Below are 26412 nucleotides of genomic sequence, written 5' to 3'. Positions count from 1 at the left end.
TGACTAATAGTGATTTTTGACTCTTCAAGTTGCACAAAGGTGTCGGTTGTGTCTCAATGTTTGGATGTTTTGCTACTGTGAGTTTAAAGATGATTGACAGTTGACATTACACGAACTTACAGTCGCGTTATTACAGAGGGTGCTCAATTTGAACTGACTTAATGACTCATGAAGACTCTATCAAGTCCAAGTAATAAAGACAAGTAGTGAGTCATTAAGACACTTGGAATGGCAAAGATAGAATTCAAGAGCAGGGTGGAACGTATAAAAGGGCAACATGTGTCTTGGTTTTCAGGAAAGTATCAACTATTATTTATAAGTTAAATTTAATATTTTTGCACTAAAATGGACAATAACTACAGAACCATTCGCACCCAAGCTTCTCCCCTCGATGCTATCAAGACAGAGATGCTGGAGCTCAAGGCTTTTGTTGGTGAACTCAAGGAAGAGTCTAAGCTTAATCGTGATCTTTTATTGGAACTCATCAAGCAGTTGTCTCCTACCTTTCCTCCCGTTCAACCCACGAATGATGGTGTTTTTGGCAATAAAACTGATGTCGGAAGAGTGATTGCTACAGGTAAACATTGATGTACATTGAATTGAAATAGACATTGACATTGTTATTTATTTTAGCGCGTAACTTGGCTCCTGCTCCTGTAGGAAACCCTAATTTGCGTGGCCCTCGCGATATAAATCCAGTTGTCCCTGAGATTTTGGAGTACTGGATCAACTCTGGCAAGGTTAACTCCCAAGGAAATGCCATTTACCCTGATGCCAGAACTCGTTTGCTTGGCCTCATTAACTTTAGTATGAAGTCAAGTGGGGACGTCAATGAAAGGGGCTACGCTTTCAATCATCCGATTGTCGTTGCTCAATACAAAGCCCTTCGCAAGATGTGTCTAGTTTATCACCAACGTCTTCTTGATGAATACTATTATGTCAACGATTTGGCCGTAGATGACAAGGTCGTTCCAGCTTGGAGTCGTGTGGATGAGGCATTAATCCTGAAGCATGCTCTGTATTTTGAAGCACATGCGCAGAAGTATGGGTTCATCTTGCATCGTTGTACCAACAGCTGGGGTGCCACTGCTCTGTTGGCTTCTGTCCGCAAGACTCGCCGCCGTTCTGCAACAAGAGCTATTGGTAGTACTTCTGACAGTAGCTCTTTTGATGGTTTCTCGTCTTCTTTTTCTCTTTCTGGTAATGGAGCTACTGGCAATTGTCCTGGTGGTGATGATGGCCCAGATGAGGGTGAAGATGACGATGATAATGAAGATTTCCGCAACTCTACTGCTGGTCGCTTAGCTGCATCAAGAAGCGTACACGCAACCCCAATGGTTCCAAGAGACCCTAGTGAATCTTACCTAGACTATAGCTGGAGTTCCTGTTCCTCTGCAGATTTGATGAGGTTAGAATAGAAATAATACGTCATGCGAGTTCTTTGAATAAAGTATTAATTATCATTGCACATCTGTCTGTAGCACTGTAAAGCGCTTCGTTGAATATTACAAGTATCGCTTTGGACCTGCGCTTGATATTGAAAATAATCCAAGCTAGCATTTCATGTACTACGCACGAGCTTGTGATTATGAAAGAGTGCTAACGAAGCGTTTGAATGATGCCAGTCTGGAAGGAAAAAGCAAAGTCAGTTATACAATGATGCAGTGTGTCTATTCTTCTCTTATAGTAGCAATGTGCTTTACAATGGAGGGGGAACACGTTGATGACTTTCAAAAGCTTTCGGATCGTTGGATAACGTATGTTTGGGGGGAGTGGGCTTTGAATGATGATGCTGATGACTATTACTACTCTGATGGTTATGACATGCTGTAATAAAACTTTAAATTTTGTCTATAAAAAGAGTATTTTTTTCGTGAATTATTTTAAATCCTTTTTCTTTTCTTTTCTTTCCGTAATTTCAATTCATTTTCTGGTACAAAGTAAGTAATTTATCTGACCAAATGTTTCTGTTGGTGGCTTTCTTATTAAAAACATATTATCGGCAGCATACGCCAGATGATAACGCAGTAGGTTCTCCTCGAATGTGGCTGTTGCCTATTAGTATCACACCGTTTTAATCATCTCTGTGGGAATAACGGTAGGTAAGGAGCATCATCTGAGAAGTATGGCAGTGACTAAACATTGAATATAGAATAGAACATCCTCCCCTGGTGCTGCTGCTGGAAGATCTTCGCTAACCAGCATATACTAAAGTATATTTGTAAGTTGTCAATCACTCTGTGCATCTTACATCGTGCCGTACCATCGTTGCTCACATTTCCTATCATCTCTTATAGTTTCTCATGACCGCCTCCTATCCTGTTGTTGTTGTTCTGCTTGTGTGTCAAGTTTACGATGATGGTACGTGGCAAATGTGGTATGCTGTTAAATATTTTTCAGGATTGAACTCTATGACTAACATTAGTTTTGCATTTAGATACTCGTGTGGTGGGTGCCAATCAACTCTAATCTGGCTGCTTATCTCCATGTCAATCCTCATCTCTGTTACTCTTGTATGGAACTCTTCGTAATGGGTAAACATGTATAGCTACTGCCGCTTTATCTTTAATACAATCAGGAGGCTCTTGAATGACAGGGTAGCTAGCTAACTGCTGTATAACGAGTCAAAAGAATTGCCTACCCAACGGAGCAACGTCCCATTACCATGTGTATAGCACGCTGCATGTATTTGAAAGCAATGATTCTATATTCTGCTGTATTTCCATCAATAAAAGAAAATTTTATCCATCAATAATCCTGCTTTCCATATCATTCTATCCAATAATCGCACGATTGCTGCCCCAACAATTGCCCCAAGAGTAATATATAGCGCATTCTATTAATAAAGATCCACCAACCATATCATTCCAATGTCATAATCCCCATGAGCAACTATTGGTCTTTTAACTGAACAACGTTGCACGGTATAGGATTCAACTGTTGTGTAATGCAGTAAATATCATCGGCTATACAACAGTTTCTATTTTCAATAAGGTTTACCTTTGTGCTGCAATGTTGATGGAATATTTTCAATTTGTACCACTTAGCGCATTGACGCCAAATTTAGAGTGTTTTAATTTTGAAGCCTGTACCGAAAGCACCAACTTTTCCAAATACTTTGGCTGTAAAAAAGCACCAACAAAAACACCTATTTTAGAGCATTTCCGCTAAGTTTTTCGCGGTAGTGCTACCATTATTGAAGGCTCAGTAAACTCGGACTTGTATGTCGATATTTTGAAGACATCATTGGTCGACACTCTTGAGCACTTTGGGAAGACACCATCTAATGTGCGATTTCAACAAGACAGAGCAACACCGCATACATCGGGCATTACTAAACAATGGTTCACCGACAATGGGTTTAACCTAGACGAAGTTATGGATTGGCCACCCCAAAGTCCCGATCTTAATCCCATTGAACATGTCTGGCATCTCCTAAAGCTTCGTCTTAATAAGTATCCCACTAGGCCCTCTACAAAAGAAGAATTGGAGCGGCGTATTAACATTCAGTGGTACAAAATAACAGAAAAAGAGTGCCAGAAATATATTGATAGTATGCCTGCCCGAATCAAGGCTGTCATCAAGAGCAAAGGTGGTTCAACTCACTATTAATGATTTTATAATAAAATGTAGTACATTTTTCTATATTTATTTTTTAACCAATAAAATCATTGGATTTTAGTTTTTGAAAAAGTTATAATTATGTATAGATAGCACTACTTTCTCTCATTCAAACGATATATATTTCGACTTTGTATACAAAGAAATGACCAAAAACTTGTGCAAAAAGACAAAATTCTAAACGAACGGGACAGTTTTTCCCCTACAGTAGATGGCCAGTAGAGAGACTTCAGTTTTACTTGACACCTGTCAGTTTGATAATAGAACATACCTTTATCAAGTTGACTTTATTGTTTTTTCACTCTTTTTTCCCGTGAATTTTAGTCTATCAAGCCTCAAATTCCACAGATGCAATGGTACGTAGAGTTTATCATGAATGGTGTCAGTTGCTCGGTACATCATCAAATGTGTGCGATAATTCTCTCTGAAGAAATCTGCACTTCTGCGAAATTGTTTCCAATGTCTATCAAAAGACTTGTACTTGCATTGGCCAACATATCAATGTTCGAGGACCGCTTCTTCTCTTCCTCTGCCTCTCCAGGTAGATGATCCTTTTTATATACTATAACAATGGATAAAAGTTCTATTAATTAGATTGACAAATAAGTCAACTAACTCAGATCAAATAATGTCTAATCATGCTAAAAGACAACTCCAGCAAGCTAATCATGATTTAGCTCTGTCTGGATGAATAATTAGGCTCTCATCCGAAGTACCCTGATCTATCCTTTTTATAAGGATAATTAATATCGATCTAGTAGCATGTATCCGATAGGTACAGTCTACTTAGTCTATATTAATAGTACATATCTGAGTGTATATCGCTAAGGATACATCTTTAGCATGTATCTGGATATATTATGGCATGTCTATAGCATATCGTATGCATGTCTATAGCATGTTTCATATATAGTACAAGTCTGTAGTACATAAAGTATCTGTAGCTAGTATCACGGATATAAGCATGTGTCTTATAGCGTGGAACATGAAGTGCACATCTGAAGCAACAAGCTCATATTGCATTAATCTTGGTGCCTATCCAGATATGGTAAACATCCGTAGTCAATGTCGGAATACAAGTATAAGTCTATAGCGCCATCCATGTCCGTGGTGCCATCTATAGCCTATATCTTATATAGTATGAATCTTATAGTACTAGCGTATCTGAAGTCCATATCTTCTTATAGTATAAATCGATATCGTACATTTACTAATCCAGTGTACATACAGCTTATATCTAAATCTGGTAACTGGATAAACTGTCGGAATGCAGATCATAGTGGATGTATTCCACATGTACAATGCAGAACATCTGGGTCATCAGACAGAAGTGTAATTTACTTACTCTTCTAGCAATGCAACCAACTACACCGTCGTTTTAGGTCGAGTTCTATTCAAATCTAGCCATTTTCAGGCACAAATAACTCATGCTACAAAGCGTTTTGAGCGCTTGGAATAACATCACACGCCTCCTCTTGGCCACGCTTTGCTTCCTAATGTTTCATCTCGTTTTTTTTTTTGGTCACTGCAAAGTCATAAAAATTATCGTTTTTCCATGAGTATTAGCAAGGGAAAATTCTTGAAAATCAAACGATCGCGTTTTTCACCTCAAAAATGAAGACGTTTCCTATGACACATATTAGATCAAATTGATGGTAAAGATGAAATGAAACGTTGGAAACTACTTTTATAAAACTTTTATATGCTGAATATTGGCATATCCACAGAAGACCTGTTTTCATATTTTTACAAATTGCTCATTATTTTCAGTCTGAAAGCTCAATGTAACCAACATCATTCGATACGCCCTTATTGACTCTTTACAAATGCATTAGAAAGTTGGGTTTGACAACGACAATTTTCATAGTCAAATCTAGCAGAAACGTTTAAAGAATGTCAGATCTAGTCAAATTTGAACACAAAAATGACAACTGCACAAATCCAAATTTGAGTGCCGCAGCGACAGCTGCTGTGGCAGAAAACTGAGGCCAAATCTACTGGCCGTGACGTCGGGTATGGCGCTCTCTCGTTTTCCCATACCCCTATTTTTTTTTTTTACCCTTTTTGCAAAACGCGTTTAGTATCAAACCACGTTGGTTTTGGAGCCCTTTTGATTTAAAATAACACTCTAGCTTCTAATAAGGCGGCCTTGTACTGTTAGAAGTACTTGATACTACTTCTTTGAAGTGGAATATAATAGGTATCATTCGATAACGAGCACTGGCATACGTAAAATCAGCACTAATTGAATTTGTTTATCAGGTTTTGATAATTTTTTTTCCTGTTTGACGTCGGTGCTGTTGTCATTACTTCTCTGTTATACCAGCTGTCTGCTTTTTTGGTTTACCATGTCTGGTTGTTTCTTCTTTGGTCTCTATCTCTGGCGGTTGCTTCTTTAGCCTTTGTCTGGTCTCTGATGGCGCTTGTTCTTCGGTTTTTCTATGGTGTTGCTGCTGGTGTTGCTGCTAGTCTGGTCTTTCTTGGTCTGCTGTCTCTGTTGTATGGTTGTTCTTTGTTCTATCTCTGGTGATTGCCTATTCTCTTTTGGTCTATCCGTGGGTGTGGTAAGTGGTAAGTATCTTTTTTTCTTGTGATCGCAATGATATAAAGCTTCTCTGAGCGTTTGTATTATTGCTTCCTTTCTCGTGATGATGCATTCGTAGTGTTTGCTTTGTTACGCTTTTTTTTTCTTTTGTTGACTGTGATATGATCAGTTCAACGGATGCTTGCAATGTTGTTGCTTCTTATGTTGTATGAACAACAAGCATGATGTGCTACTATATATCTGTATTGCCGTTGTAATACTACTTTGTTATATGGTCGTGGATTGTTGTTTGTGTTGCCACTGTCGCTTCACATGAAACAACATTAGTCATTATGTTGTATTGCACACTTATAATACTGCTGTTGCTCCTGCAATTGTGCGTGTTTGTGTTGCTTGACATCTGACTATTATCATGCACGTTGCTCATGTATGCATTTTCGTTGCAACAACAGCGAGCTGTTCTGAACATCTTTGATGTTGTCTTTGTTATACCTTTCTTTTGTCTCACTTTTTTTGTGTGAGTGTTCCTTTTTTGCTTACATACTACTATACTCCTATAGTACATTAGTATGTTCTGTTCTTCCTTTTCTTTCTTTTATTATGTTTCTTTGAAGCATACTTTTTTTTTACGTTGTGTGGATGTGCCTATCCCTGAAACTCAACAAGACTCTATCCGAGGCTAGGAGGTAGATAGGCCGCCTCCACTTGGTTATCGCTACTTACTTTAGTGATGATTGAGGGTCTCAATGCCTGAATGTAAAGCTAGGTGGTGTAAGTAAGGCATGCTCTAGCACCTGAGGGAAATTTGATGATAGTAACGGCTATATCGCTGTATATAGCGGAGCTTAAAATTTTGCCTCACATCAAAACAGGGGGAAACCCTCGCAAAAAATTTTTTAATTCAGCGGAGTTTTTGAGCGATTTGATTGGTTAAAAATTTGGAGCTGTAAGAAACAATAAAATAATGCTTTTAATGCGACCGTATTGTGCTAGAAGGGCTACAACTGTATAAAGATTGAGGTATTCTTGATGGGTAGATATGTCTGTGTTGTACAACGACATGGACAAGCTATGATAATTGAAGTGCATCTCAGCTATCTAAATGCTGAGGTTCACCAGATGTGATAAACGTTGTACAAGATTCATCAATAAATCTTTAGTTTTTTGTGTCTGATCTTATTCAAATAAGTCTTTTCTTGTTTTTATAATATTGAACATTTTTTATAAGCTACAAATAGTAATCTTTTTATTCCTTGTGCTTAACAGACCGCATTTGAATTTATGCAATTCTTCAAGCATATTCTACTCGAGTCAATGAAAGCATATGTGATTTTTTGTGCTATTTTAACGAAGAAATAATTACAGAAACTACTTGTATTGTTCACCTAAACAATCCTGCAAATCTTCAAGCGTGGAATCTTATGCCTGATATGCGAAGGACCTTCAATGCCTTTTATATTATTGCCGTATTTCAAGAGTTTTGCAAAGATTAATTTGATCAGGGAAAGCATGATCAGTAGTCAAGCCAGGTTATAAAAGTAGGAGAGCCAGCCTTGATTTTATGTTGTGTGTCTAACATAGACGTTAATAATGTCTATATATAACATTTGAAAGCAGTGCAAATGATTTGTTGAAATGAGTTTAATGATATGTGTTTAAATAGTATTAGTGACCCCCAGTTAAAGGCCCAGAGAAATGGCCATTCAGTTCTTTTCGCACATGCAAATATTCTTCACCTCCAAATCTACAAGGCGATATGTCAGTGTCCAACTACAATGTAGCTAGTAGATGATTATACTTACGCTTCCCACAGAAAGTTGGTCAGTAAATGGTACACATTTTGATTTGCATTGTGATATTGTATGGCATGATTGCTGTCAGGGAAGAATTGAACTTGATAGTTGTGAATGTTGGCCTGTGTCAATTTGTCCACCAAAACAGCAGAGTTTTGGAAATGAACTACACATTCCTCCTTTAGTAGGCTTCTTCAAACTTGAGCACCATTAGCTTACCATTGTCATCGCCAGTGCCGTGCACAAGCAAGTATCTTGTGTTTTCAAAACCTGTCATGTTGCTAACAGCACTTTGAGTATACCCTTCAGGATTTAGCTCAGGTGTCAGCATGTATCGCTCAGTATAGATCGAGTCTGGATGTGTCGTGTTAATACAACCTCAATATAAAGCGCACCATTGAGTACATTACCATAGAATCTCCAGTCTGTTACTGGTGCAACAGCTAAACCAGCAGCAAATACGCCACTGTTTGCTTCTACTACTTTGGATGTCATGTACCCTCCGTAAGACTAGAGTGATGTGTGAGATTGTGATACAGTCTCGGTATAGATTCAACTTACCCAACCCCAGATTGCAATGCGAGATGGGTCTACATACTCCAGTGTGGACCAATGCCTATAACGCCAAGTCAACACAAGATAAAGCGTATAACTCACTCGGTCTGAAGTTACCTGGCCGCGTTGATTTGATCAATCGTTTCTAGCTCGCCTAGTCTACCTCTCACACCTGCTCTGTATTTTCTCCCTTTGAACCCTGTACCTCTACCGTCCACCTAGTACAAAGCGTATAAGTAACCTCCTTACAATAGCAAGGATATATACACTCACCGTAACGACAATGTATCCGAGCTTGCTTGCCAAAAATGTACTCCAAGACAGCTCAAACCTGTACGATGCTAGCTGAGAGCCAGGTCCACCATAGACATGGAACAAAACTGGATATTTTTTTGCAACATCAAAATCAGGAGGTAGCACTTCCATTGCGTCCATCTCTACACCGCCACTCTTGACAGGCACCATGCGCGTGCGTGGCAGTTCATAGCCTTCTAGCAAAGATTTGAGCGCACTGTTGTCCTGCAACACTGTCTCAAATGTGCTATTGTCGACTTTTTTGACTACAGTGGTTGGGATATCAGGGCCCTGATACTGCAAAATGTAGTAGCCAAATTTAGGTGAGAATATAGCGCTATAATATCCATGCACTTCCTCGTCCTCTGGGCACGTAATGCACTGTTTCGTCGAGATTGGCTTGGTGTGATTCAAGTTGATTTTGTAGAGATGACGTTCCAGATGAGAACGTTCTGTGGAAATGTAATGCACAAGCTGTCTGTCCTGATCCACAACGACTGTGCCAGGAACCACTTCCCAGTTGCCCGAGGTAAGCCATACAGGCTCTCTATCCGACTTATCTGCCCTAACAACCGCCAAATGCATAAACCCCTTGCCATTATCAATAACATCCAAATAGCGAACCACAGGATCACTGGATTGACTGTTTGGAATGTACACCATTGTTTGTGCAGAGTCAACCCATCCTCCATCGTCAGGTTTGTATGTCCTTGTGTTTTGCACATAGGTTTCGTTCAATGGACTGCCTACAGTAACAAGGCTTGTGATTTCAATGTCTTGCACACGATTTGTTTGCTTGAACAGCAGATGGGTGCTGGATTCAGTGGACCACACAACGTCCGTAATGAGGCGATCGTTGTCTTGCAATTCAACAAGTGATGCGGATGCTTTGATAGTGGCATTGGATGTGGAGTTGCTAGTGACCATGATGCTTGTGCCTGAAGTGAGAGAATAAATGTGAAGCGATACCAGCGGATTAGGAGCACCAGCCTTGGGGTATTTGATGGTCAACTCATCTGGGTAGCTGTTGTTGGAAGCGGTGTAATATTGCAAATGATACTCAGGAACAGCGGTTTCATTGAAACGAAGGTAGGCCAGGTGTGTTGAATCTGGAGACCACCACATGGCATAATCTGTGCCAAAAACTTCCTCTTCATAGACCCAATCAGGCACACCGTTGAAGATAGTGTCTGAGCCATCAAATGTGATACGGGTCGTGTTGACCAAATCAGTGATAAATATTTCATTGCCAAGCACGTATGCCTATTTAAAGAGTTAATTAAATATTTTGTGTGTGATATGGTTTTGCATATTTTACCAGATGATGGCCAGTTGGACTCCAAGCAGCATATGAAATGACAGGTTTAGAGTCAATGGTGGACAGTGCATTCAACGGAAATAGTGATTTGTCACTCAGGTTGTAAATGTATATGTTGCTGTGAGTCGAATGTCTCCATTGCTATAGGATGCAGTGTGAGTATAGGGACGACAAAAGTATGTGCCATGTTGTTACATACGCTGGTAACGTTGGTTTTCAGCAGCAGATATTGAGCATCCTGGGATATCTCAAATGACTGCACGTTGATGAATGTATCATTCACCTTGAGGTTCGATGCTTGCACAAACACTTCTGATCTCCCATCTTCCACGGACTCGAGCAAAATGTCATTTGTATTGGGATCTGTGTAGGTGAATATGCCGTCTCGGGGATCATTCTTGACCCAGACCAGCGTCGGTCTCTTGACAAAAAAGGACGAATTGTAGAGATCTGGCAAATCGATGTGGTTTGCAATGTCTGCCTGCTCTGATCCATCATGGATGGGGCCCATTTGGCTGAGTCCAATGGTCCATATCAGCCAAAATACTAGAATGAGCAAAAGAAATGACATGCAGAGCCATTTCCTATCCGTAATTTTCTATTAGAGTATAAATACAAGAATTCGTTTGTTATGCTTCAGGAATGCAACAACCTTTTGTTTGATGATGCCACTCTCTACATCACTGTTGTTGTTGTTGCTATTGTGATCACGGCTGGAGACCAAACTCTGTTCTGCTTCATCACCAACAAAAGGGGTATTCTCTTCATCGTCTTCATCATCTTCGTAGTGGTATTTTACGCCATGTTGATTCATTGTGTGGATAGTGGTGCTGGCACTGCTGATACTGCTTTGATCGTCGTCGTCGTCGTCGTCGTCGTCGCTGTTGTTGTCTTGTTCGTCCTCAAGTATATGACGGCCGTCTACTAAAGCAATAAATGAGTCCACGTCAAACACTTGAGTCATTTCAGTGCTTTCGTCATTTGGAGATGAAGACGATGGTTTCAGGCGAGAAAAGGGGATTTTGAAAATGGACATGTTTTTTTCGCATACAAGATAAGGAGGGAAGAGAGAGAGAGAGGAAGAAGGGAAAGAGATGAGTACCTATTAATTTTAGTTTCCTCGTTTGCTTATTGAACCAAAAGTTGTCCGAAAAGTTGTGAATTCGGTGGAGATTGGAAACAGCAGAAGAAAGCAAAAGAGAGAGAGAGTGTGTGTGAGTGAGAGAGGAAAAGAAAAGAGTATAGAAACGGCAGGCAGGACAACTCTATTTCGTATGATTTAATATACTATTTTAGGGAGTTGAAGAATGGTTAATATATATATAAAGGAGCATCTGTTGTGTAATGTGTTGCTTAATTGAATGCGTTTATTTCTAATAGAAGGGATGCAATTTCACTTGGATGCAAGCTGTAATTCGATTATTTCCAATGTCCATGCTGAATGTCTCGACATCTACATATAAGGCATCGAGTTAATTACATCTGGCAATAACCTAAATCAAGATGACAAATTACCATCATGCACCCCTATTCTTCGATCCTGTAAAATGGTTACCAAGGAAACAATATCTACTACTGCATTACCCATGCCAACCAAGGTCACAGTGTCAAACAGCCGTAGTGATCTATCGATCCAGTCTATGTACTGTTCATATCCATGCTCAACCTGGTATTTATCATTGTTGATAGATTGTCTATGATGCTGTAGACTGTTGGCGTGTGCTGTTTCCTTGATACGTCGGATAGGATCAATGGCTGCCTCGATGGTTATAAATTTAGATTCCTTTGCAAATAGATCAGATGGCGCAGTAGTAGTGGTATTAACATGGTTTGGTATGTCATGTGTTGTTTTAGCGCTGCGATGCTTATTCTTGGAATCACGATGTTGTTGCTGCTGCTTTTTGGAGTTCGCCTGCGTATCTTTCTTTTTGCCTTTTACCGCAGATGTGGATGTGGATGTGGATGTGGATAATGTGTTGGTAGTCGTCGTTGCCTTTGGTTTTGTTTGCTTCTTTTTAGATTGCTCCTCTTTCCGCTTAGGAGGTGGTGGAGTCTTTGGCTGTTCTTGTGAAGGAGCCTCGGGTGAAAAGGCTGATATGGGTGTAAAATCATGAGCTAAAGGATTCAACATGATGAAACTGAAATGCGTGCTAGAAAGATGACAATGCTGACCATCATCCATTATCTGTAGATTTATACTGTCAAATGTGACTGAAAAGAAGGGTTACCATTTGAGATGGCGGTTACATTTGAAGCGTTTTCATGGCATTTGCAGTGATTCAAACCAACTATCTAAAGTAAGCAGAGACTTTAGATAATCTGTAGTGCTTTGAACTAGGAGAGATGTTCAAGCTTGCAGAGAAAAAAGGCCATTTTTATAACGAGTGGTAAACATGCAAATCCTCATTTGCATTTAAAATCCCATGAGATTTCACAGCTCAAATATACGTTGAAGCTGCCATATTTTACATAGTTTTCATGGCTTCTAGTCCTGCTTTGAGTCAACTGATAAGATTGATGATGAAATCCAAGTTGCCTGAATTGCATTGTGGTGTTATGTAATGCATTGCACAAGGATGTAGTAGAGAAAACAGCGATACGGTATTTGAATGTTACACACTTTGAAAAGGACGTGATGTTTGGGAAATCTCAAAAAGGTTTTTCTCTTCTCTTCCGTAACATTTTGTCATCATGGCTATTCAAACGCGATCTGCGTCCCAAAAGGCCACCAGCAATGATAACGTTGATGTAGCTGCTGAGGATCACACACAAGCTGATACACCGCCTCCCAATCGTGCTGCTCGACGTGCTGCTCAAAAGAAGGAAAACAAGGAATCCAAAGCAGCCAAGGTTACAAAGACCACTAGAACTACTAGAACAACTACCAGAACGGCTCGCTCTGCACCTTCTGGAAGCAAGTCTTCTAAGGTGATGAACCCCAAGACTACAAACTACGAGTAAAGCATCTTTTGACTCTACGGAGCAACATGCAACCGGCATTCTACTCACATTTTATACAGATTCGGTGGTGTTCTAGGTGCTACTGCCATGATTACTTTGCTACCTTTGTTGGTCATCATGTTTGCTTATGGCTGCGACCAACATGGCGGCTATCATCCCTTCCAACGATTCTACAATTTTGCAACCAACTTTGATATCGAATACCTCAAGCATGAAATCACAAATTGGAGCTATGGTTCAGCCATCTTTTATTTGGGTATTGTATTGCAATTGGTTGTGTACTCGTATGTTCTTCCTGGCGAGGAGATTGAGGGTGCTCCTCTTCGTGATGGCACTCGTCTCAAGTACAAGATCAATGGTAAGTTGTGTTGCAATGTGTATTATAGTGGCTAATAGGTATATGATAAAAAAAAAAAAAAAAAAAAAAAAAAAAAAAAAAAAAAGCGATGGGTGCACTTCAATCTCTTGTCACTCTTTCCTTCATGTCTCTTCGCGGACAAGGCTGGTTCATGTTCTTGTGGGTTAGGGCTCATTTTGCTGACATTGCATTGTTCTCCATCTTTGTTTCCTTCTTTGTTTCCATCTGGGTCTATCTCCGTAGTTTTGTAGGCGACAAGATTCTTGCGCTCGGTGGTAACACAGGCAATTTCATTTACGATGTAAGTTCATATACGCATATCTCAATGTATCGTCGACTCATGCGCTCTTTTTCAGTTTATGATCGGTCGTGAATTGAACCCTCGCATTGGAAAGTTTGACATCAAGTTCTTTACAGAGTTGAGACCGGGATTGATCATGTGGTTGTGTCTGAACATTTGCTTTGGTATTTGTCAATGGGTTGAGTTGGGAAGAGTGACCTACTCTATGATCCTTGTTATCGTGTTCCAGGCTTGGTACATTATTGATGCATTGATCAACGAGTCCTCCATTTTGACCACTATGGACATCACTACGGATGGGTTTGGTTTTATGCTAGCATTCGGTAATCTCTGCTGGGTGCCCATGATGTACAGTCTGCAAGCTCGTTACCTTGCAGACAATCCAGTCGATTTAAGCGTTCCTCATTTGGTTGCTATTGTCGCTCTTCAGCTTTTGGGTTACTACATTTTCAGATCTGCCAATTCTCAAAAGGATGCTTTCCGTAGAGATCCCAAAGATCCTAAAGTTGCAGGTAAATATATATATATATATAGTTTGACAAGTGTATGAATTAGTGGATTAAGCTGTTTGATTTGCTAGATCTCGAGTATATTGAAACCAAAGCAGGCACTCGTTTGATCACATCTAGCTGGTGGGGTAAGGCTAGACACATCAACTATTTGGGTGATTGGTTGATGTCAGTAGCTTGGTGTTTGCCTTGTGGATTTGGATCCATCATTCCCTACTTTTACTGTATCTATTTTGCCATTCTTTTGGTGCATCGTGAGCGTCGTGATGAACACAAATGTCGTCAAAAGTATGGCGCTGACTGGGAACGCTATTGTTCCATTGTTAAATATCGCATCATTCCCGGCATTTACTAATTCGTCCTCACATTGGGATGATTTATTGTCGGTCTAAACTACATAAATTCTATTTCTGATCTAATAACATGATATCGTTGACAGTAGATGTATATCAAAATGATGGTTCAATGCGCATCAAAGTTGATGCATGAACGGATTTTCGTGTCAATGCTAGGTTCATACTCGCAGAAACAAGGGCTCATTATTGGCTGACCCCAAGTACCCGAACATGATGATAATGGAAACACAGCACACATACACTTTTCGAAAGTTGAGCACCATACCACGTTTCTTGCTCTTGTGCAACCAAAAGCCATGAGTATGTGCTCAAGATTCCTCTTGCACCTTCAGTATTGGTTTTTTCATATCAATCAAATAGATGAAAGTATACTCCATTGCAAATCTCCGTGAATGAGGCACACTGCAACTGCATACGAAGCTACACCATCATACGTACTATAAGAAACTAATTAAAAATGAATGTTATACACGATTTTCCAATTTGATTCTGTGCTACACTGCCGAGAATAAATCAACCATACTTTAACAAGTTTTAGGTGTTGATACATGGTAGTTGTATTATAAATGGATTAAAAATATTTATGTATATCTGGTAAAAAGATGGGAAAGAGGGCTGTAGAAGTAGAAATAGAGACGATATAGTGTGTAGATGTGTGTGTATTGTGAAAGTGAGAGAGAGAATTATTAAATAGAACGAGAATAGACAATTTTCAAGCAAAAGTGCTCTTTTTTCTTTTTAATCAGCCAACTGTGCTTGTGCCAATCTAGCCTCCAAATTACGCAAAGCTTCCTCTTTACTCAAAAGCTCGGCTCTCTTTTCTTGAATCTCACGTTGAACCTTCAATTCGATTTCACGAAGCTATCACCAGAATATATAAGTACGTTGGCATGGTGCGTCTCTCAATGATGCCTACCTTCTCTTCTTCCTTTCTCAATTGCTCTTCCTTCAATCTGACACTTTGAGATGCCATATCTTCAGCGTTCAATGAAGCATCCTCTTGATCACCTCCGTTGACAGTACGACTAAGCTTCTCTGTACGGTAGTTTTCGTAGAGGAAGTCGTGAGTGATTTCTTTGAGGTCTTGCAAATGAGAGCTTTGATATATAAAACGAGTATAAGTGGCATGTGGACGTAAAAAAAATTCAACAGACATTACCTCAACAAAGCAGATCTTAAACGGCCAAAATCAGAGTGTTTAGGGTTGTCGACTTCGACAGCACCCCAAGGGTACTGACGGCCACGAACAGTGCGACCATTCACAACGATTTCCTCCTCACTACCGATGATGGAGAAGGGTAAAAGTGCCTGTGATTGAGAGCTGGGTTAATCGCAATGTCTACAATGTTGTCAACGAGCTGTAAAATTTACTCTTAATTCACTGTTTTCTTCAATGGTATCTTCTTCGTCTTCCTCTACATCGTAAGGAAAGTTGTAAATGGGAATATTGTAGTGTTCAATGTCTTCCATGATCTACAACGAACAGTGAACAATGGCTCTTTTCCCACTGCAGTACAACGCACTTACTCTTCTCTTGAAATCTTTAAGCTCTTGAGGGGTGAGGGAATCAGCACGGCCAACAACAGGAATGACATTGACACGAGGACTGAGTCTACGCATCAACTCGATATCGATTTCACGCAAACTATGTGGTCAATTAGTTACATTGCACACACAAGAGCAAAAAAAAAAAAAAAAAAAAAAAAAAAAAGAGTTATTTACGCATGGCCGGTAGGTGAGATGAAGTATAAAAGGGCATGGACACGGTTATCACGGAATCTAGGATTACGCTTGATTCTGGATTCTTCAGCAAGAATATCATCGTATTGCTTTTCCAAATAGGCAACAATTTCATGGAAACTAATTAAATTAGACGGTGTTAAAATGTGATCGTTTGACATGATAGGATAGCGCCTTACCATGCTTCATTATCAATGTTGTCACCAAAACCTGGTGTGTCGACAATAGTCAAAGAGATTCTATATAAAAAGCAACGCAAAAGTGTTAGCTCCCTTTCATCTCCCTAAACACTGATGCTCCTGTGTATCATTCTATTTTTCGTATGTGTGCACAAAGATCTCTACTCCTCCCCCCTTCCCTCTGTGTCCCCCACCCCCCCTCATTTATTCAATGGCCAAAAAAACTTTTTGATTTACCTAACACCATCTTCATCCAATTCTAATCATGAGGTAGATTTCAGTTTAAGGCTACTCGTCTGAGAACATATACTGGTAACTTACCGACAGAAACAGGTTTGATATTGATTCCTTCTTCGTTGTGTGCATCTTCTGGGTTGTCATACTCTTTCTTTACAAGAACACGATCATCGCAAAGAGTGTTTACAAACGTAGTGCGACCTGTACCGGAGGCACCTAAGAGATGAACACGGTGAATATTTCTCCTCCATTTCTCAGACAATAGTTGTACATACCAACAACCATAAGGGTGAATTGGAACCCTTTCTTCACATTCTTTCTACGTCCACCAAGTCTCTAGATGATTCTCATGTGTTAGAAAAGACAATACTCAATCCAAGCGTTCCGTTCAACATACATGAGCCATTTTGATATCGCAAAGTTTTCTTTATAAAAAAGTTGAAAAGAAGAGAGAAGAGAGAAGATACAGGAAAAAAAGGGGCAACATATAGAGTGTGTAAAGCGGGGATATCGAATTTAAAATCAAGTGGATATCATCCAATGAAACAAAATGGATGTTCAGTCTGCCACGCGCTGGGTTCCCTTTTTCCTTCATCAAAGTTGTGATCTCCTCTCTCTTGTCTAAATTAACCGAGTACATCTTCCTGCAAATTTGGAAACTGCAATACAGCTCGCTCCACTATTGCAAAACATCGGATCAATGAGATTTTAAGGCACAAGAATTATAGTTCAGGAACAGTCATCAAGACGATTGCTTTTATCTGTACATTTACACAGATCGAATGAGTGCAGTGTGTAGCACCATCATTTTAGAGGGATATCGCACTTGAAATTTTAGCACAGGTTGGCCAATTCGACCCGTTTAGAAACAGAATACTTATTTCTCATCTTGGAGTTTGTATTTTTCTCGAAAAGCTATTCATAAATTTTTAATTAACATGGCGGGTACGTTTATAGCCTGCATAATCCGTTGTGTAGACTGACACACGAAGCAAAATTAAATCTCGTGTATTTAGCATATATCCTAAGCATCTTTCTTGATATCGACAGAGAAAATTGAATAAATTAACTACTTGCTTATGAACTTGATTTGAACACCATGCCTGTCAATTACGAAAAACCTGCTAAATGTTTGCATTGTAGTCGGCAGTGTTGTTGATAGTAAGAGGGTCTCTCACTTAGAACAGAGTGTCCACTTCATCGTCTAAGCAACTTTTACAACTAGTATGAATAGCCTTTGTATGAATAACATACGAGCAGCTATACGGCATACTGGGTCAACAACTCTGTTTATCATATGTCATTTAAACCCTCATCGACAGCTTTTCTATTTCATGATGCAAGATACTCTTCAGAAACTGCGGGTTTGGCTCTTCTGTGGTATTACATGCCTGTAGCAATGGAAATAGCTCATATATAGACGGGTAGCATACTTGCGTTATTTCTTAGTATTCAAAAGTATGCAAGATACAGTGAGATTTGAGCGCATTTAATCATATATTTCTCGCGTTCAAGGCCGTTTTAGACCCTCAGAATAGCACCAAACAATTGCCCTGATCTGGCTGTTACTTGCTGACACCTTTGCTCAACTTTTTGGGGACCAAAAAAAACATGGCCAAAAATAGACCAAAAAGCATGAGGTACCCCTCCTGGTTTTCATCAAATATTAAACGATCGCGTTTTTGATCTTGATAATAAAGACTTTTACTATGGTGAATATTATATCAACACGTTTCTATCGACCCAAAGTAACCCCTGAAACTTTGTTTGCGAGATCTTTGGATACAAAAACTAGAGCTTTTGGCCAAAAACGTCGTTTCATGTTTTGCTGTATTGCTCAACATACTTGTTCAAAGCATCTACTTAAATTAGCACCATAGAACGCGCCTTGAAAAGCACTTCAGAGAAGCTTAAGGAAGTATAGGATGATCATCACAATTGATAGTCAAATCTCACAGAATAGATCAAACAAGTCGAGAGTTGATCAGAAATTAACGAATCGGGATGAAATTATGTCTCGCGGAGATTAATTCTACAATGGCTGGTAAAATCAATTCCATGCTTACCATGACGACAAATGATGCTTCTTGAGACTCATAAGAAGGGGCTTGAGAATGATAAGGTACTATCACTTGGTTTGGCTTCCTTTTTTTTATGTAGTTTTGTATATCATAGCGTCAGTTAGCCTAGCTTACCACAGGAACAATATTACATAAACTCACTTTCAATACTAAAGCTTTAAGAAGGTCTAGCGAGCATAAATGTGTTTTGTTATGGTATAATATGACTAGCCGATCTATCTCGCTACGCTCGATGACGGCGTCGCCCTGCGGGCTTTGGCCGATTACAATAAAACTGATTAAATCAATAGTTATAAAGGGTAAAAAAAAATATATAGAGTAGTTATATTAGGTAGTATCTGAAAATAGAACTTCAGGATACACTACATTTTCTGTGTGTTTCATATTTTCGGGTAATAAAATGGTCATGCCATTGGCAGATGTTGCTCTTGACATGGCAACATAGAGTTGACCATGAGTAAATACGGGACTCCTGAGGTCCACGGCAACTTTCCTGAGAGATTGACCCTGCGACTTGTTGATGGTCATTGCGAAAGATACTTTAACCGGGAATTGCTTCCTGGTCAATATGAATGGCAATGTGCCAGGCAATGTAGACAAAGTAAAGCGAGGAATCAACTCGACTGCACCTGACCCTCCGAGGATTTTCACCTTGAGGACATACTGTCCAATTTGCTGAATGATCAGCCTTGTACCATTGCACAAACCTCTTTCAGGGTTGAGGTTTCTCAAGAGCATTACAGGAAGACCTACTTTCAACTCCAAAACTGCTGGCGGCAGCCCTGAAGGCGAAAGGGTTTGCAAATACTCTGAGGGATAGGCTTGGGTCTCAGTGTTGGTCAGATCAGATTGCACCGTGTCAGCAGAGTACAAAGTGACCTTTTCCCCAATCACGTTCTCCATCACCTTGCTGTTAATAGCATCAACGTTGACGTTCTTTGAACAGAGAATAGCTCTTTCCTTGAAGAAATCACTATTTTGCAGAGGACACTGCAGAACATGCTGAGGATAGATATCTTCAATGAACTGATCAAGATCAGTCATCTGCCTCAAAAAAGAGGGCAAAGCAATGCTGCCAATCATGGATGGTTCATACGACATTTTTCCTATCCAATCTGCAAATTGCCTATCTGTGTCATTGGAGTTGGCAAGTCTCATATTCTCAGTCAGGCTCAGCTTTTGTAATTTGGGCCATAATCTTGACGATTTCAGTGAGGCATTGACGATTTCAGGACGGCCACCTTGCCTAACAACAGGTGGAATTTGAGCAAAATCACCGCCAAGAACAACAGGAATACCACCAAAGGTAACTTCATCACCACGACTACAAATATCACGAAGTGTTCGATCAAAAGCTTCAAAGCAATATCGATGCTGCATTGGCACTTCATCCCAAATTATCAATGCTGTCTCTCGAATGAGATCAGCAAGGTCATCGTTCTTCTTGATCGCACACACAGACTGCTCGTGGATGTTGAGTGGAATGGCAAAGCGAGAGTGTGACGTACGCCCACCAGGAAGTAGCAAAGCAGCAATGCCAGAGGAGGCAACACAGAGAACAATTTTTCCTTGGCTTCTATAAAAGTGACAAAGAGTATTGTAAATGAAGGTTTTGCCAGTGCCAGCTGGACCTTGCAAAAAGAAATGTGAGCTGTTGGCGTTGCTGTTGATGGAGGAGGTGATGGTCTCAAATATGTGCTTCTGGGTAGCGTTCATTTGAGCATACTTTTGCTGATACGAAAAGGCTTCTTGATCTTGGAGATATGACATTTCATTGAGTATCAATGAATTGCGCTGTATGCCAGTCATTCTGCTTATCAAGCCATTCCAGTTGAAGAGAGGCAAAGGCAAATTGAACTGACCTAGAGATCTGTCTTGTGCACCAAGAGATGTTTGCAACAGATATAAGCCATAATCAAGACTTCGCGTTCCATGGTAAAATTCAGCGTCAGGTTGCACGCTGAGCAGCAGCGAATACCCTTTTTGCACGATTGCATGCTCAAGGTCATCACAGAAACTTTCACAGAATTGATCCCAAATCTGAACAGGCGATACCAATGAGTTGAACATGAGCGCAGAGACAAACATTGAACGCATTGCGTAGCCAGAGGCAAAGGTAGCAGCTTCTTCAAAGGCTCTGGTCCATTCTCCATCATCTTCGATCAAATGCAGCATCATACAGGCCTCACGAAAGGTGGCATACTCGTGATTATTGACAGTTCTCAGATGAGAAAACGACGTGGCTCCTCTGACAACTGTGAGCAGCAGACGCAGATAATACCTCTCGCCGGCAGCAGGGCTACAGTAGTACATGCGGCCGATAGACATGGTATCGGTTCGTCTTGCTTCCCACCTTTTTGGCTTCTTTTCTTTCCAAGTCATATGCTCTGGGAATTGCTGGTAAAGCAATGGTTGAAAACCAGGTTTGTTTTGATTCACGGCATTATAATGAAAGTAACCCATGAGCGTGGTATGACTCTCTCTCAGGACATTATCAATTCTTGATTGAGGCCAGGAAGGATCAAAATATACAGGCTGCTCATTTTCAAGATGAATAGCAAGTGTAGTGACAGGTGGGCTTTCCTCATGCATTGGGAACTCTTTCAACCTCCAGACGGCTTCACACGGGCTGATATAACGGCCATTCAGATATTTGGCACATTCATCATTCTGATACATTGCTGCAGTACCAGCTGTTGCGGTTGTTGTCGCGGTAGTCGTGGTTTTCAGAGTAGTCTGATCAGAACCTTTGTATATATACTTGTTGATGTATTTGATAGCCTGGACACTGGCGCATACTTCCACGTTGATATGAGCGTTGTATCTCTTTGATAGGAATGGATTATACGCTACCACCCATTCATTTGTCATATGAAAGTCGTGGTACACGTTCTGATCATCTTTGATGCGTATTACATGAGAGCGGCCATCCATTCTTCTACGATAGAGTGGATACCCATCATCAGGAACTATGGTTGCTGGCTGATAAGGCTTTGGGAACTTTTTTGAGCAGACGTCGTTACCGAAAGCATCCTTCACCATACAGGGAGATTTCTTGTTATAACCACCACATGGACCGTGCATCATGTTGCGGGTGACAATTGCATGTAGTTCAGGGTCTTGATGAACGTCTGGAATTTCTGTGGAAATAATCTGGTCGATCCTCTCTGCCGTATCAAACCGGTCATTTTGGTTATCCAAGAACAACAGCATATGACTATGCGGGAGGCCGCGCTTCTGGTATTCGATTGTTCTCACAATCCCTTTATAAGCACCAAAGATTTTCTTTTGCTTCAGGTCTTTGAGTAATGCGTCGTGCTTCCGGTTGAATACTTCAGCAACCAAATCTGGGCGATCAGCAGCACTTTGGCCAGGCAACAACTCATCTTGGATCTCCCTCCAGTTTGGGTTTGCAGTAAACGTTATGAATAACGTTGGCTTACCAAAGAATCTAGAAATAGCCATTGCGTTTTGGTACAGCTCTGCCATAAACCGGGGACCACCAGTGAAACTGCTTGGCAAAATAAACGTTCTACCCACCGTTTCAAGATCTGTATCAGAAGCACTGATAGCATCAGCAAGACCTTTGTAGACATCAGCACGGAGAGTCGTTTGATTAGCCTTGATCCAGTTTAACTTGGTTTGTTCACAAACAGCCCAAGCATCGATCAGGTATTGCTGGAATAGACGTCTCGAGAGGAACAGGATTTTGGATTCACCATTCCTGACATGCAATCTAAATCTATAGAAGGCACGCTGGGTAAGCCTGCCTGTTGCTCGACGTTGTCCCTCTTCTTGCGCTTCTTCATTGTCAACATCCATGGCATCAACAGTTGAAGCAGGCAATTGCAAACGAAGGCCCCAATGCCACCCATATTCACCTCTGGGAAAAAGCAAAACGTAATGGAGAGGCATGTAGGCAGCATGCGTCTCGTTGATCCTTCTAAAGAGTCCTCTGGAACTGGTGGAGGTGCTATTTCGATAGGTAATCAGGATGTCTCTGAAACTTGAATCAGCATATTCATTGGGGATAATAGCTGCAATCTCGTTGACAGTTGGCAAGTTCTGAGTACGCCTATCTTCACCGACAACCAATTCCAGTCTCATTTGAGGATTGAGTCGAATATACGCATCCTCGCTGACATGATCTTGGGCTTGTCGTTCTTCCTCTGCACTCAGAATTTCGTGGGCATGCTTGTAGATACGTACAAATGGGTTACCACAACGAACCGGGTCATCAATCATTTCACTTAATGCTTCAATGATTGAATCATCTAAATGCTGATTTCTGGGGTTGGCAGATCGACATGCAGCAGCATACTCGGGATCGTAAATGTACAGTTGATTGTACTTTGGAGCATTACCAAAATTCAAGGGTGCTTGCATGTGATACAATTCACCATGGGCACTTACTGGAGTAACTCCACCTCTTCTCTCCTCCTCTCCTTCTCTCTGGGCCCCTGCTGGCGTAGCAGTGGTACCGAATGAAGTAAAAGCAAACAAAGTATTGCATTGCCTTATATGCTTCAAGAAATGGGATGAGCGTGGATGGCTTCCGTTGATTAAGCTATTCAAGGGCTCAGGCGGATCTTGCAATAAGGGCAATATGGCCTTTCCTTTTTTACAGCAAGAGTAGAAGAGATTGTTGCTTCTGGATTGACCGGTAGTTCTTGCTGCGTCCCAATGCAATGCGCCACAACCATCACATACAACGTCCATTCTTCCCAGATAATGAGGTTGCATTCTTCCAAGTTCTGATATGAAAGCGGCAGGTGCTCTAGGTGCTCTAGGTGGCCTTAATGCAGCTCTCTGTCTGGCGTAGTTTCGGGCACGTTCCTGAAACAAAAATATATATATAAGGTTCGTTCGAATGTTTGTTTTCCATTTCTTTTCTATTTACTCGACATGAATCACATTTTCGAAAATTGTAATCTTCAGGTAGAGCAACTCTACAGGTTACACAGTTTCTAGCTTGAACAGGAGGCATGATAATTCGATTTGATTTTAACAAAAAGATATTTCATACACTTTATGCAAATTGTGATGCTTGATGTTCTTGGTGGAGGGGCTAAGCCCCCTCCCCCAAACCCCCTCCCCATTGCCGGCTTCGCCGGTGGTTATGCCCTCGTTTGTTCTGGCTTTTAATACTATTAGATTTTAAAAGGATATGATTGGCTTGTCTATTTTTTTTTCATAGTTTTCCAGTATATATATTTTAGATGATATCCGTTATTAAACCTTTATAGAAAAGTGAAATACTGGACTTATGGAGAGTTGTACCACATTCTGATGCTCTACGTCAGATATCTCTAGAGTAGATCAAGCAAACGGCCACCACCTTGTCATGTATTCATCTCTTTCGCCATTCTGATGAAACTAACCCCAATTCCATCGTATGTAGATACATACTCGAGAGTTTTTCTCCTTTCCAGGACTCAAAATCGAGAGATATCACAATGATATTAACGTCATTCTTATGCATGGTGGTACACAAAGTTCTTGGGCGTTTACTAACAACAAAGTATAATCTACGAAGGAAATTTCAGCATGTTTATTACAAAGCAAGAAATATATTCAAGATAGGATGATGTATACGTATGTATGTCTACAGCCGCGTGATAGAAATAACGTAGCGTATCAAGCGATGTATAACTCAAATGACTCTATCTATCAAACACGAAATCGCGAACACAACATATCAAGGCCATGTTCCCGAGAATGGGAAATAACAAGTTACACCTGTTGGGATAAAGACTGATATATATATACACGTAATGGCACTATCAGTGTATAAATATAGGTACATGAACAAGACAACAATCGAAACTCAAGATAAAAGGGAAGGCACTTGAGTAGCACATTTGCTATCTTAATTATGATCAATTATACATGCATTACCAAACAGATATGTACGAACAGCCATAGAGACTTTCAGTGTTTGCAGCAAGCAGTTTCAAATGTGACATATTGTAGATGAAGCACACTCATTTTGTAATTTTCAGACAGGTGTAGATAGTCTACTGCGTGGAGAAATGATTGGATGTAGATGCAAGTGTGGGGGCGGCAAATAGCAAGCACAGAAACACAACAAAAGGTTAAATAACACTTTATTATTAGCAACAATGCCAAGTTTAATCAGTGTTTTAAACGATAACTCCAGAGTAGCACACATATGACATCAATAAGAAGAAACAGAAAACCCTGAAAAAAATATTTCATTCTTTCCCGGTATTAAGAATAATGTAACCCAACGTTTTTCATGTAAATATCAAGGAAAGTGGGCTGAAAACACGGCATTCATGTCCATTTCATTTGACAACAATTGGTAATTTTCCTTCCAAGCCTCATGGAGTCTTTGAATGTCGCCGTAGCTTGATATAAAATTTCATCTGGATAAGCATCAGGTGAATCCAAATCTCTATTTGTTTTGATAGTTTGCCATTTCTATTATTAAACACTCAAGCTAAAAAAGTGTTGGATAAAAACAGAACAAAATGGTTTTATTATCATGTCATTGTACAACGAAGACAAAAAGATATAAATACGAGATGGCTACATTCTTCTTCCTACATTTTTCCTTTTCATCAACTGCACAAAGACAATTGCTATGCTCAGATCAATCGCTATTCTTGCTCTCCTCATCGTCGCTTACTGCTCAACTCTTGCCAATGCTGCCAGCGTTCATACCAATACAAATCAGTGGAACAAAAGACCCCGTCAATTTAGAATGCAAATTTTCTCCAGACCTGATAGCAAAGGTGCCGTTCAAACCATTCGTGCAACCAATGGAGGTACGTTCATTTAATGCCGAGTGTAATGCATTGGCACTCATCATGTATTTCGATTTTGCAGCTTCTTCTCCTTGTTGGAATTTGGCATCTAAAAGAGTGGGGTCATACGATGTAAACGACCCGTTAGTCAAAGTTACCTTTTACAGAGTAAGTTTACACCGATACCCATCCAGAGTAGTTGCATGAAAAATAACAATTACCGTATTTAGTCATCAGATTGTAAAGGTGCTCCCTCAGCCACCTTTCATCAAGGCCCTGTGAGCCGCAGCCACGTTATGATTAAAGCCAAATCAGTCTCTGTTACTAAAGTCAAGGCTATATCACTTCGGGATCAACAACAAACCTTGTAACTATTTAATAATGTAGCATTGTATAATATGTAAATATAAGAATATAGAATAAAATTGTATAGTATTTAGCCTTGTATGATATAATGTAGACGGTAGCTATGATTTAAAATCGATTCAGGTACCAGCTTAATTCAAAGCCCCGCAATTTTCGATTTGCATTGATTCAATGAGGCTTTGATTGAACTTGGGCTGAATATGAGATTCATTGTAAGAAGGCTGATCATGCCTGAAATTCTGGATCTTCATTCAAGGACGATAGGCTCCTGAAAAAATGAGCAACTTGCATGATTATTTAAGGGTCTCTTTCTTTTTGAGTAACAATAACTTTGCTGAGGAATTCATAACATCAAGTTTGTATTAAAATGTTGCAAGATTATATCATTAATGGTAGTAAATGTAAGTGGTATCAAGTGTGATATGATT

At 40.1% G+C, this 26412-nt stretch overlaps 7 protein-coding genes across 7 annotated transcripts; 3 read left to right on the top strand and 4 right to left on the bottom strand.

Annotated features, from left to right (window-relative positions):
- Positions 1 to 345: 345 nt before the first annotated feature.
- On the top strand, positions 346 to 1418 carry ERG3 (c-5 sterol desaturase; the record flags this gene model as incomplete). Its single annotated transcript, XM_064822652.1, has 2 exons — positions 346 to 577; positions 634 to 1418. The coding sequence occupies 2 exons, from the start codon at positions 346 to 348 to the stop codon at positions 1416 to 1418; spliced, it is 1017 nt and encodes a 338-aa protein (XP_064679252.1).
- A 6413-nt stretch (positions 1419 to 7831) lies between these two features.
- ATC70_003288 (uncharacterized protein) lies at positions 7832 to 11162 on the bottom strand (the record flags this gene model as incomplete). Its single annotated transcript, XM_064822651.1, has 10 exons — positions 7832 to 7910; positions 7969 to 8125; positions 8179 to 8313; positions 8370 to 8469; positions 8521 to 8575; positions 8632 to 8732; positions 8788 to 10071; positions 10127 to 10267; positions 10326 to 10724; positions 10779 to 11162. The coding sequence occupies 10 exons, from the start codon at positions 11160 to 11162 to the stop codon at positions 7832 to 7834; spliced, it is 2835 nt and encodes a 944-aa protein (XP_064679251.1).
- A 462-nt stretch (positions 11163 to 11624) lies between these two features.
- CBF5 (centromere/microtubule-binding protein cbf5) lies at positions 11625 to 12257 on the bottom strand (the record flags this gene model as incomplete). Its single annotated transcript, XM_064822650.1, has 1 exon — positions 11625 to 12257. One exon carries the CDS (start codon positions 12255 to 12257, stop codon positions 11625 to 11627), a length of 633 nt encoding a protein of 210 aa, XP_064679250.1.
- Positions 12258 to 12817: 560 nt separating this feature from the next.
- Positions 12818 to 14610, top strand: TRK1_1 (low affinity potassium transporter; the record flags this gene model as incomplete). Its single annotated transcript, XM_064822649.1, has 5 exons — positions 12818 to 13083; positions 13147 to 13445; positions 13589 to 13746; positions 13802 to 14258; positions 14327 to 14610. The coding sequence occupies 5 exons, from the start codon at positions 12818 to 12820 to the stop codon at positions 14608 to 14610; spliced, it is 1464 nt and encodes a 487-aa protein (XP_064679249.1).
- A 739-nt stretch (positions 14611 to 15349) lies between these two features.
- On the bottom strand, positions 15350 to 17173 carry ATC70_003285 (uncharacterized protein; the record flags this gene model as incomplete). Its single annotated transcript, XM_064822648.1, has 11 exons — positions 15350 to 15472; positions 15528 to 15708; positions 15771 to 15919; positions 15983 to 16084; positions 16139 to 16256; positions 16334 to 16471; positions 16531 to 16590; positions 16768 to 16789; positions 16852 to 16983; positions 17043 to 17103; positions 17165 to 17173. The coding sequence occupies 11 exons, from the start codon at positions 17171 to 17173 to the stop codon at positions 15350 to 15352; spliced, it is 1095 nt and encodes a 364-aa protein (XP_064679248.1).
- Positions 17174 to 19175: 2002 nt separating this feature from the next.
- ATC70_003284 (uncharacterized protein) lies at positions 19176 to 23591 on the bottom strand (the record flags this gene model as incomplete). The annotated part of the gene is made up of 1 exon (XM_064822647.1): positions 19176 to 23591. One exon carries the CDS (start codon positions 23589 to 23591, stop codon positions 19176 to 19178), a length of 4416 nt encoding a protein of 1471 aa, XP_064679247.1.
- Positions 23592 to 25455: 1864 nt separating this feature from the next.
- Positions 25456 to 25989, top strand: ATC70_003283 (uncharacterized protein; the record flags this gene model as incomplete). Its single annotated transcript, XM_064822646.1, has 3 exons — positions 25456 to 25639; positions 25701 to 25786; positions 25849 to 25989. 3 exons carry the CDS (start codon positions 25456 to 25458, stop codon positions 25987 to 25989), a joined length of 411 nt encoding a protein of 136 aa, XP_064679246.1.
- Between the last annotated feature and the right edge of the window lie 423 nt (positions 25990 to 26412).

The sequence above is a fragment of the Mucor velutinosus genome, assembly GCF_035048745.1.
Source record: "Mucor velutinosus strain NIH1002 chromosome Unknown tig00000165, whole genome shotgun sequence".
Taxonomy (NCBI): Eukaryota; Fungi; Mucoromycota; class Mucoromycetes; order Mucorales; family Mucoraceae; genus Mucor; species Mucor velutinosus.
The sequence above is the reverse complement of the archived record's forward strand: the minus strand, read 5'-3'. Positions and strand labels throughout refer to the sequence as shown.